This window comes from Beta vulgaris, chromosome 5, assembly GCF_026745355.1.
Source record: "Beta vulgaris subsp. vulgaris cultivar EL10 chromosome 5, EL10.2, whole genome shotgun sequence".
Classification (NCBI taxonomy): Eukaryota; Viridiplantae; Streptophyta; class Magnoliopsida; order Caryophyllales; family Amaranthaceae; genus Beta; species Beta vulgaris.
The window spans coordinates 6,413,884-6,425,952 of record NC_079206.1 but is presented as its reverse complement, the minus strand read 5'-3'; the positions used below and the strand labels follow the sequence as shown (position 1 = coordinate 6,425,952).

At 35.5% G+C, this 12,069-nt stretch overlaps 2 protein-coding genes across 4 annotated transcripts; one reads left to right on the top strand and one right to left on the bottom strand.

Annotated features, from left to right (window-relative positions):
• Window positions 1-488: 488 nt before the first annotated feature.
• LOC104892432 (probable leucine-rich repeat receptor-like protein kinase At5g63930) lies at window positions 489-6,249 on the top strand. Of its 3 annotated transcripts, none has more exons than XM_048645088.2 (5): window positions 489-1,437; window positions 3,467-3,544; window positions 4,000-4,260; window positions 4,353-5,240; window positions 5,373-6,249. In XM_048645088.2, exons 1-5 carry the CDS (start codon window positions 1,011-1,013, stop codon window positions 5,849-5,851), a joined length of 2,133 nt encoding a protein of 710 aa, XP_048501045.1. In that variant the 5' UTR covers window positions 489-1,010; the 3' UTR covers window positions 5,852-6,249. The 3 variants fall into 3 exon arrangements, with proteins under 3 accessions (XP_048501045.1, XP_010676667.2, XP_010676668.2); XM_010678366.4 differs by having other exon boundaries at window positions 1,300-1,437; window positions 3,414-3,544; XM_010678365.4 differs by lacking the exon at window positions 3,467-3,544 and having other exon boundaries at window positions 494-1,437.
• A 552-nt stretch (window positions 6,250-6,801) lies between these two features.
• LOC104892431 (putative transferase At4g12130, mitochondrial) lies at window positions 6,802-10,369 on the bottom strand. Its single transcript, XM_010678364.4, has 5 exons — window positions 9,706-10,369; window positions 8,122-8,375; window positions 7,901-7,999; window positions 7,409-7,567; window positions 6,802-7,322 (listed from the first exon to the last, which is right to left on the bottom strand). Exons 1-5 carry the CDS (start codon window positions 10,143-10,145, stop codon window positions 7,105-7,107), a joined length of 1,170 nt encoding a protein of 389 aa, XP_010676666.2. The 5' UTR covers window positions 10,146-10,369; the 3' UTR covers window positions 6,802-7,104.
• Between the last annotated feature and the right edge of the window lie 1,700 nt (window positions 10,370-12,069).

The following is a 12,069-nucleotide window of genomic DNA, read 5'->3' as shown; positions in this document are numbered from 1 at the left end:
AGGTATGCAAAACAACCCATATTATTAATTAGAATATACCTAAAATACTCCTTAATTTGTCCAAAATTACCAAAAAAAAATAACGTTTATTGAATCAATCAAAAAACCTTGGAAGACTCCTTGGAGTATTAATGCTCTTGTTTTGAATGTAGGTGAAGATCTGAAGAAGTTTGAATATATATGTTCAAATTCAACATGTGTATATTGTATCGGGAAGTGAATCAGGCGACAGACTGGGTGGCAAATTGGTGTCATTCTTCCTCCACCTTTTCATATTAGTTCGGATGTCCAGATCAATCTTTTTCTATAATCATCCATAAGAATGCTTTAGAATGATCCTATTCTTATCACGTATTCACTTTAAATTAGGCAAAGCTCCACCCCTTGGATATTAGTTTGAAATTTCAAATCAACTTATGTTACTGTAACACCATATTATTACTTAACACTATTTCCCTACTATTCATCCTAGCAAACAGTTGTAAGTATTAACAATGATGTGAGGAAAAGTAAAAAGACAACAAATCAAAGAGAAAAGCTGGAGGTAATTACCCACTAATCAAGCTTAGTCTTCCATCAAAGCTGTCGTTTTTTTTGCCATTATTAAAACAATTCTGCAAACTAATGGCCCACTATTATCCCACAAATTAAATACTAGCATTACTGCATTAAAAACAAACAAACTCAAAATCTCACATAAGAATTCACAAGTGTGAAATCTCATACTACTACAAGTAGTAAATTAATAATAGAAGCATTAAATAACCAACAAAATTTAAAAAAAAAACTAAAAAAAAGGCTGCTATCACCTTTTACACCCAAATCATATGCCCTGTTTGAAAACACATTTACTTACTCCCTTTCTCCCCTCTTCAATTTCCTCTTCCTCCACTTCATGTTCCCACTACATCTTCTTCCTCCAAACAGACCTTAACCCAAAAACTTAACTAAAAACTCCTCTGTTTTAAACTTACAAAACTAACAGAAAATTGTGAAAAAAAACCCAAGAAATGGTTGAAACTCTCAAATTCAACATTTTTTTCTTGTTAGTATTAATCTCATTAAAACCCATTTTAGCAGATACAGAATTAAGAGCATTAATGGACATAAAAGCTTCATTAGACCCACTAAACAAAGTCTTAAAAACATGGCAAAATGATGGTGACCCATGTAATGGATCCTTCGTCGGAGTTGCCTGCAATGATCACCGGAAAGTTGCGAATATTTCATTACAAGGAAGAGGACTCGCCGGAAAACTTTCTCCGGCGATCGGAGATTTGAAGTGTTTGTCAGGGATTTACTTGCATTATAATTCAATTTCCGGTGAGATTCCGAGGGAAGTTGGTAAACTCACTGAGCTCACTGATCTTTACCTTAATTACAACAATTTATCTGGAATTGTTCCTCCTGAGATCACCCACATGACTAGTCTTCAAGGTTAGTTTATAAAACTTGTTACGATTTTTCTAACCTATTCACCTCGTGTATATGTTTTAGCTATTTATTTTTACCTTTATTCGACAAAATTGATATATATGACATAGTTATTTAATGATATAAATCTCATAGTTAATACCTACTTAATATCTAATTCGAGAATAATATTTTTAATTAACTAATACGAAAGGATGTTGTAAGCTGGTTCAATATAAGAAAACAGACCTAGTTTTTCTTTTTAAAAATAAAAAATACACAAATAGGTTAGAAAAACCCAACTTGTGAATTGTGATTACTAGTATTTTGTAATTAACGAGATATGAAGTATTTAATATTTGTTGCCCATGTGAAAACATTGTTAATTTTCTTTTAATCTTGTTATGAGAGGTTTTTTTTTTTTTTTACTATAAAAAAATACACTTTTTAATTAGGTGTGTTTTGATATAAGATTTTATTTCGAATTCCTGGTGTTTTCCGAAAAGGAATTTAAATTTATAAGTTAGAGTTTCGTATTTGAATTCCATTATCTAAAAATGAAATTTGAATATTCAAACACAATAAGATATTTTGGAGGTCATTATTCTTGGATACTCATAAAATATAGTCGCAATTGCGGACCCAAGATTTTAAATTGTTGTGCATGTTATAGATTTAAAACCAATGATTTTGGAGTTGCAAAATCGACAATCAACATAATTAATTTTTCCAAAACAAAATCATAATACTCCAAAAAAAAGTATTCTATAATGATTTTTTAGTTATTTAAAGTATCAAGTGATACATATTACCTCAATATTGGTCCCCCACACTAGATACAAAGATTTTGATATGAATATTTTGATGGTTGTATGTTTAAAACTTGAATATTAATGAGTTCGTACGAGTAGTTTTTAGTTGAAGTTAGGTCCTGTTTCTTTTGGACTTATTTTCAATTCAATTCAATTCAATTATTCTCTACATTTCAATTTCTCTCAATTCAATTCAGTTTCTCTCAACATAAAATAACGATTTATCTTATAAGCGCATGTAAATGAGAAACTAACATCATACATGGAGTAAAATCTTTGAGTGTGGGTTGCATGATAATGAGTGCTTGTCTTTTCCTTTGATTTCTTGGATGAGAGTCATATTGTAAGCTCATTTGTTTGTTGTTGGAGGGACTTCAATTATTGAGGATTCCACACACACACACACACACACACCCCCCCCCCCCTATGCCATTGAGATTTTGTTTCATGTGGTCAAGAGAGCCTATTAGGGGTATCCAATGATCCAAGAGCACATGCTTCAAATAAAATTATAATATGGTAACAATATAATGAAAATAATAAGCTCACAAAATTTATATGTAGGTGCTATATTTTTTTTCCCTCTCATTGCAATGGCATTTTGTGTTTCTTATAAAGTAATGGCTTATTTCCCACACATGGTCGTCTCGCAGATTTTGGGATTCTGGTTCTAACATAAAAATTGGGCCCTTAAATTTATAAAAAATAAAGATGGAAGATTAGAGTTCTAAAGATAAAAAGTTGAAAATTTAAAGATAAATCATTGATAAATTTGTTAAGGGTGGAAAACAAGGATTATTTATCCAAATATGAAGTAAAATTTTTAAAATAATATATTTTGGGACCTTTATAATTTTGGAAGTTCTGTTCTGTTGAGCTCCTTGCACACCCTCATCTACTCCTTTCCCGATGTACATGTATTATCAATTTATCATTATCTACCCACGACATTATATTTCATGTATAAATTATATTGTACACAAATGGATTATAAGTTTACTTTTAAATTAATACGTCCACATGATTAAAAATATTGAGTCTCTTTCAAATATGGGGTGTGTATGATTTTTCTTAACTGGCACACATAAAGGTTCTCTTTTGAAGTTTTGTTCCTAAACTTTTGGCTAATTGATCTTACCTAAACTTTAGTCCTAGTCAAAAGTAGTTGGTTTTCTTTTGTTTTTGTAGATTTTTGCAAGAGGTTCAGTCTTGAAGTCAAATGTGTGTCTATATGCCTGTAGTGGGATTGAGGAGCCTCCAACTTGGCAGTGGAAAACCCACTCATCCAGCCCATTCTCTCATTACTCATCTGATAGACGGTAATATAATAAATGGTGGTAATGATAATATCGTAAGAATAATTTTGCATAGAAAATTCGATGTCGAATTACCATTTTGGAAGGTGCTATTAATTGGGACTAGAAATTTGTGAAGAAATACACGTATTTTGAGGATTAAGTTTTATTAACATAGAAGTTGATTTGGGACCTTTTTTTTTTTAACAAAATGACAATAAAAATTACCCTCACCCTCATTTATTACTATTTACCAAATTCCCAGTCAATTTAAGGTTTGTTCTCTTCGGCATAAAATAGCTAAACCGAACTGAAATGAAATGAATAGTAATATGTGAGAGTAAAAGTATTGTCCAGAGCTGAACTGAAAATAAGTTAGGAAGAACAGACCCTTAGAACCTGCCAAGTGGATAATTTTAACGAGTAATAAAATCTTGGAACAGAGCAATAATCTAACTATGGAGTTGATTAAATTGCAGTGCTAGACCTATGCTGTAACCACTTGACAGGCAACATTCCAACACAACTAAGCTCCTTGAGCAAGCTTGGTGCTCTCTATTTGCAAAACAATCAGTTGAATGGTTCTATTCCTCCAAGTTTGGGCAGCTTAGATATGTTAAAGAGGCTTGATTTAAGCTACAATCATCTATCTGGACCAATTCCTGTAACCCTAGCCAACATCCAACCACTTAAAATTCTGGATGTTCGGAACAATTCGCTCTCAGGAACTGTTCCAACTTGTAAGTCTCCAATCTCTCATCTTAAGAACCTAATTGATTTTCTTGCAAGGTGAAGTTTTTCTTAAACAGATCATTTTGGTTGAATAATGCAGCATTGAAGAGATTGGATACAGGGTTTCTATATCAAAACAACACAAAATTATGTGGAGCGCCGTTTTTCAAATTAAGAGCTTGCACTTCATTTGACAATGCGAATGTAGATGTCAACACACCGCGGCCATTTGGTTTAATCTTGAACAACCACACAACACCGAAACATGAAGAATCCAAGAATGCAACAGACCTCCAAACCAATTGTAGCCCTCCTACGTGCTCACAACCCACGAAATTCCCTCGAATTGTTATCGTTATTGGGGTCATTACAGGCTTAGTAACATTGGCTGCTGTAGGATTTCTGACATATATCAGATACAGACGGCAGAAACAGAAAATTGCAACCACGGTAGACGCCTCCGAGAGTCGGTTCAGCACCGACCATGCTAATGAGCTACATAGCAAGAATGCTTCGCCGCTAGTCAGTCTAGCATACTCCACAGGTTGGGACCCTTTAGCGGATGGTTTAAATAGTGGAGATCTCTCCCAGGAGGCTCTTCAAAACTTCAGGTACAACTTGGAGGAGGTGGAATCTGCAACACAGTACTTTTCAGAAGCAAATGTGTTGGGAAGAGGGAACTTCTCAACTGTTTTCAAAGGGGTTTTAAGAGATGGGTCAGTTGTAGCCATCAAAAGTATTAGTGTGAATAGCTGCAAGTCTGAGGAAGCAGAGTTTGTGAAGGGTTTGAACTTGCTAGTTTCACTGAGACATGAAAATCTTGCCGGCTTAAGAGGGTTTTGTTGCTCAAGAGGAAGGGGAGAGTGTTTTTTCATATACGATTTCGCTCCTAAGGGAAACCTCTTAAAGTATCTCGACGTTAGCAATGGAAATGATCGCGTTCTTGATTGGACTACTAGGGTTAACATCATCAAAGGCATAGCCAAAGGTGAATTTCACTTTCTTACAAGATCTCCGAATATTGATCTATTCATAGATTTCCACTAATACAATAAGCTATCAGCAAACCGCTAATTACTGTTTTCATCGAGGTTTTGATTTCCTTTTTTCTCTTATCCAGGACTTCGGTACTTGCATGAAGAAAATGAAAATAAAGCTCCGGTGGTTCACCAAAATATATCAGCAGAGAAGATAGCGATAGACAACCATTACAATCCATTGATCTTGGATTCTGGGTTACGTAAAATACTAGCGGATGACACAATTTTCTCAGCCCTCAAAATGAGTGCGGCCATGGGATACCTTGCGCCGGAGTACATAACTACTGGTCGATTCACTGAAAAGAGTGATGTGTACTCATTTGGGGTAGTAGTACTCCATGTTATTACTGGGAAGCAACAACTAACAAATGCATTGAGATCAGCAGCAGAGTCTTGTAAATTGGAGGACTTTGTTGACCAGAACCTCAATGGCAATTTCTCCATGACAGAAGCTGCAAGGTTGGTGAGACTCGCGTTGGCTTGCACTCATGAGCTTCCAGACGAAAGACCGAACATGGAGGTAGTGGTTCAAGAGCTAGATGGACGTAATAGTCAATAGTGGTTCTAGAGTGCAAGTAACATCTCGAACTAAGCATCCACGGTTCCCTTTGGATTTAGAGGTTTCTTATTTTAGTTTGAGTGAATTTATTGAAAACTCAGGTGTACCAGGTGCATGGTACAATCAAGGCTATTTTTAGCTCATTTGCTCACTCAGATCTCTTCTTATTGTGCAAACTTGGAGCTTTCAAAAGAGCAACAAGAAAAATAATAGCCTTGGATATATCATGCTCACGGTACACCCGGGTGAGAATGGTACACCCTGACCCGGATGTATGACAAAAGTTGTAAGTTCTTTTTGTAACTTTTCCCTAGAAGGCTGAAGCTAAGTTGCGAGTGTAAAGTTTTGTAAATTAGGCTATGATATAGGGCATTAAATGATTATTTTAGTTCCCCTCCCGCTTGATGATTTAGTAATAATGTGAATTTGCTCTAACCAGATTTTTCAGGATAACTTTCGAAGAGCTAAACTAAACCTGATTCCCATCCAATAATTTGATCTAATTATCTTCCCCCAAAGATCTGGATTTAAACCAATCAAAGTTAACCGTGCCTGAAATTCCACAGATTGATTTGTCATGATAAACTAATATTTAGTACGATTTAATTAGCATAGAAATTCGAACTGACCTGAGATCAAACTGAATGATGCATCAGCACCTGCACAATGAACTCGATCCCAATGACCCGTTTGCCATCTTCAAGACTCCAACCTTGACAAATAATACAACAGCAAACAATACGGCACACCTACCTCCTCATGGATGCATGTCGACAAGCATTTGTGTCAATCCGCATGAATGAAGGCATTTTGGCTTAACCTTGCTTCACGTTGCCTGCTCAACTGTCCAACTTATCGTATCACTGGAGGGACTTGCATGGAGTAGTATTGATGCAAACGAATAAACCGCAAATAATAATTGAAGGGACCAAAAAAAGTAAAAAAGATCATCAGGAAAATATTTCAAATTCATAAGATTTTTATCAATTATCCTCCCAGGTTCAACATATCCTTTTATGGTATTATTAGATAAAGCTCTTAGACTACATTATGTTAGCCGGAGGTGTATCTTGACTCTGTATTCTCCTAAATGCTATATGAAATCTTCAAAGATGAAACAATGGGTCAAAAACAGCCTCTTTATTCAACTACGAAAATTCGTCTAACCGTCTAAGCCCTACAGACTGAAGCTGCAAAACTTCTCTTAAAAGAAATCCATGACGGTCAAGCAGTATCAGCTCAATCCTGATCATTCACAGGAACCACTCAGCAGGCCACCATTCGGGTTTAATGGCAACGACTTTAACATCCTCACTTCCCTGTATAGCAAGTGCACTGGATCCTTTAAAGGCTTCCTCCAAACGCAAAAGACCAAGTCCACGAGAACCAAGTGCAGTAGTCACTGTTCCAACCTTCTTGCTTGATGATGCGTCTACAACTATCGACCCGGGAGCAACTTTCTGCTCCAGTTCTGGTGGAGAAAAGAGAAATGAGGATTATTCCAAACAAACATAAAGAGAAAAGCAAGAAAACATTGCAAAATGAAATTAAGCCCACCTTTGCCATTATCGTCAACAAATTTCAAAGGAAGTACACGTTTTCGAATGACACCCCGATGGTGGGTTCGAGCAATCAATTCTTGTCCCACATAGCACCCTTTATCAAAACTTATTGCATTTAAACCCGCAAGATTATATTCTAGAGGAATGGCCTCATCTGCAAACGAAAATGCTTATATTTCAGTTTTTTTGCTGCGAACGAGATCCAACGTAATCCCAATGAAAAGGAATCACAGCTCGAAATAGCTGTAAAAAGGTTTCAAGTCTACCAATAAACTTTGTTTAGGAGTATGGGTTACACATAAGCAATTTGAAACCAAAATTTGACAGGTCTGTTTTCTTTATACCAAATCAAAAGCTCCTAAGTCCATTTACATAAAACAAATACATACATGAAACATGACGGGAGATTTCTGAGTACGAGCTGCACGATTAGAGTAGGAAAGGGAAAGAAAGGAACTTCAAGGATTGAATTTAGTAAAGAAAGGACCTTTTGGGATCTCGATGGGACCTTCTGCAACCCCTTTCTCTAATCTCCATAATAGATAGCTTTCTTCAGCAACTTCTTTGTCAGCCTCAACCAATGGAGCTGCAACAACAAATGAACATCTTTACACTCAATTCTTCCCTACCAAAGCCTAAAGATCACTCGTATACTAATATCTATCATAAAAACTATGAAGAGTAGCTGCTGATAGTGATAAAACTCACGTGGGGTCCCAGAGGGGAATATCCCTCGAAAGCCAAGACAATCCAACCTAGGATCCCTGAACCACTGCCACCCGCATTCACCACCTTGTGAAGAAGACATAGATGAGCTGTCAATACTCCCACCCCAACCTACACCAGCAACCTCTGGCTCTTGAGCAGATGAAGATTTATCTGACACAATTCCACCATACCGCTGCCAACAACAGAATTTATCTCCCGTGTGCTCAATGTCAACCTTAGACCTCAATCGGTATCTACATTATCATTGCAACACATAATCAGAAGGTGCAAAGTGAAGCTGAAGAAAAGAAAATGTTCCAAACTAAAGGCAGCAAACTCTAAGAAAAAAGCAGACCGACATGTCTGACTCAAACACTACATAAGTAGCAGAATTTAGAAGCTCAAATCTGCTAGTTAGAAGTGATTACTTCTGATTAATCCATTTAAAATTAAAATCAATGCTCAAGGCTTAGCCCTTTCCTTGATACAAGCTCCGGGATGCATATCCAAAAGATGGCTAAACATCCCAAGATGAAGGTGACTACTTTAGCAAGAGCACGAGTGCCACATTTATTAGTAAAATTCACTATACATATCAGGATCATTCAAGTAATACATTTGCCATCACTGCTCCAATTACCCACGCTCCACCACCAGCCGCCCAGAATAAACGAGAAAACAGTGTCATAATATCACTGAACAGCCTGAACTTCCTAAAAGCAGTATCTAGTAGCATAACTCTTCTGACCACACCCTATCTACATGCTTGAAGCAATGCACAACTAGCACTAAAACAAATCTTCCCCCGTAAATGTCCAAATGTGCATATCATAAAATAATCTAAATGTCCAAAGTTCAAGTGGGAAATTCATAGTTCCTTAATGGTCAGAACATCTTTTTGTTTGTAATATTTTTGGGTTTTCAACTACATACATTGTACATTTGATTACAAATGTTGCATTAATTAAATATCTTATACACCAGATCCATCATCTCAACTACATGTAGAGAGTATTGTACTAGTAATATTATCGCTTAACATAAAAATCCAACATTTACTGATTTAATATACAATCTAAACAGTATTATTATCAGAAAAATGTTATAATAGTTATCCTGTCATTTAAATTTCTTGTATGGATACCTATACCACCCAAGACAGGGGATTGAATCTCATATACATCATCGCGCTTAGTCACTCTCCAAATAACAACATAAAATGTACACTGATGTGGCCAAATTAGTACATACATAAGTCCATATGACGAAAACCATACGCACGATGAACATAAAGCACTGGATTATTAACACAAACATCAATACCAATGAACATGTACTAAGAGAGATGCACATATGTTCATTTGATAGTACATGTGTTCATTCGACTTATTATCCATGTACATTCCATGTCCATGTGTGCACCATGGACTATGTACTAGCGTGTACACCATCTAAAAACGTTGATGTGCATGTCATTATCATTTATCCCAAACATTAAACAAAACAAAACTTCTCACAAGCATTTCATCAAACACCACGTAAACACCGAAAACAAAAACAAAAACAAAAAGCACAAAACTTCACCTCTTAAGGGTGTCAATTAGCTCATCCACCATCGACCCATCAACATCCGCAAACAACTCCACCTCATCCGTCGTCGGGCCGGGCCCAGACCCGGTCCGATCGAGCTTCTCGTCGGGCCTGGGAGGCCTGTACAGGAAAAAATCGTACAAAAACCGGCCTTGCGCGTTAAGCATAGCAGCGTAAACCGGCGGCGTTCCGACCGTCGGCAAATTCGACGTCGCTAAATTCGAGACTTTCTCGTGAACAGATTCGCCGAATTGGCGAACATCGTTGGTGAGAAGACCCTGCAGAAATTTAACCGAGTCTGGACCGGCGAACCGGATAACGGACCGGGATTTGAGCCGGGATGAGAGGGGACCCACATTGTCGAGGTGGGTATGTTTGGAAGAGAAGAATTTGATGGCATGGTGAGTGAAAAGGGGTAATTTTTGGCGGGTCATTTTCGCATTTGTTTGTTTGGGTTTTTTTTTTTTACAGTTTGATGTTGTTTTTGTGGTTGTAATGGAGGAGAGAGAAATGAGAGGATTTGCAGGGCTGGAGGAGAGAGAGAAGTGAGGAAGAAGAAGGCGAGGTGGGAGCAGGTGATGACACGTGGGAGTTGAGGGGATGTTCGTGGTGTGGACACGTTGAGAAGAGGAAGAAGGGTAAGTGATAGGTGTTCGATGAAATTACTCAATGAAGGGTGCGTTCTGTTCAACTTAAAAAATTAAGTTTCAGGTCCAATAAGTTCAGATAAGTTGCAATAAGGTCTAATAAGTGCAATAAGTTTTAATAAGTTCCAATCAGGTGCAATAAGTTCCAATCAGGTGCAATAAGTTCCAATCAGGTCTAATAAGGTCCAATAAGTTCCAATCAGGTCTAATAAGGTCCAATAAGGTCCAAATAGTCAATGTTTAATAAACATTTGTATTATTGTCCACTATTTTGTTATTCATAATTTCATATCACTATTAGCGGATTATGTTATAATTAGAATTTTAATTAAAGTATCACAATGATTATATAGTATTATACTTGTATTAGTGTCTATTATTTTATTATTTATTTGTATTATGTCTATTATTTTATTATTCATATTACTATTAGCTGATTATGTTATTATTAGAATTTTTTATTAAAGTACCATAATGTATAGTATTATACTTGTATTATTGTCTATTATTTGATTATTCATATTGCTATTGAATAATATTATAATCATGGTCAAATAATTAAGGTTAACAATAATAATAATAATTATTATAATTACAATATTTTGCAATTTGTCTTTAAATAACTATAGATAACATGTTTTCGTTACTAATAACTATGAAAGATATAAATGTTATCAATTGATTGCTTCATTATCATCACTGGAGTATCTTTCTTCATCGGAGTATCTTTCTTCATCTTCTACATCATTCTCTTCAATCAATACGTTTTCTTCATCAACAACCAACCATATTTCATCTGCAATTTTCGCCCGAGTTATCTCCATATTCTTTGTTCTCGTCTTGTCAGTCAAATTTAAATCAGATCTTGGTTCCATGGTTTCAACTACTTGTGAAACTGGAATTCCTAAATCATGTAAACGAATAAAATTATGTAGCGTGCATGTTGCCACGATGATAGCCAACTGGTAAGCATCATCCATCTTCGGCATTATTCTTAGAATCTTCCATCTATTTTTTGGAACTTATTGCCCTTATTAGACCTTATTGCAACTTATCTGAACTTATTGGACCTGAAACTTAATTTTTTAAGTTGAACAAAACGCACCCTTACAATGAAAGTTAACTGCCTTTTGCTCAGCTTAGATTAGTAACGACTAGTATTTTATAAAATTAATTTTTTGATTTTCTACTAGTGTTTTATAAAATTAAAACAACACTATTAGATATATTAGTGATGAAAGTTATGTATAGGCAAATATATAAATAGTAATTTTTTTGTTAAATTAATTATCATAAGAGATAATTAATAATCATTATTTTTTAAAGGACGAATTATAATAATTATTATTCCATAAAAAAATTTGAGGGGTAGTACTTACGTTAGTGGTAATATTTATGTTATTCATGGTCAATGTTTTTGTCTAATAAGGTCAAATAAGTTTCAATCAGATTCAATAAGGTCTAATAAGTTTCAATCAGGTCCAATAAGGTCTAATAAGTTTCAATCAAGGTCAATAAGTTCCAATAAGGTCCAATAAGGTCAATCAGGTTCAATCAGGTCCAATAAGTTCCAATCAGGTTCAATCAGGTCCAATAAGTTGAATCAGGTCCAATCAGGTTTAATAAGTTCCAATAAGTTCAGTTCAGGTTCAATAAGTTCAGTTCAGATAAGTTCCAATAAGTTCAGGTCCAATAAGTTGAATAGAACGCA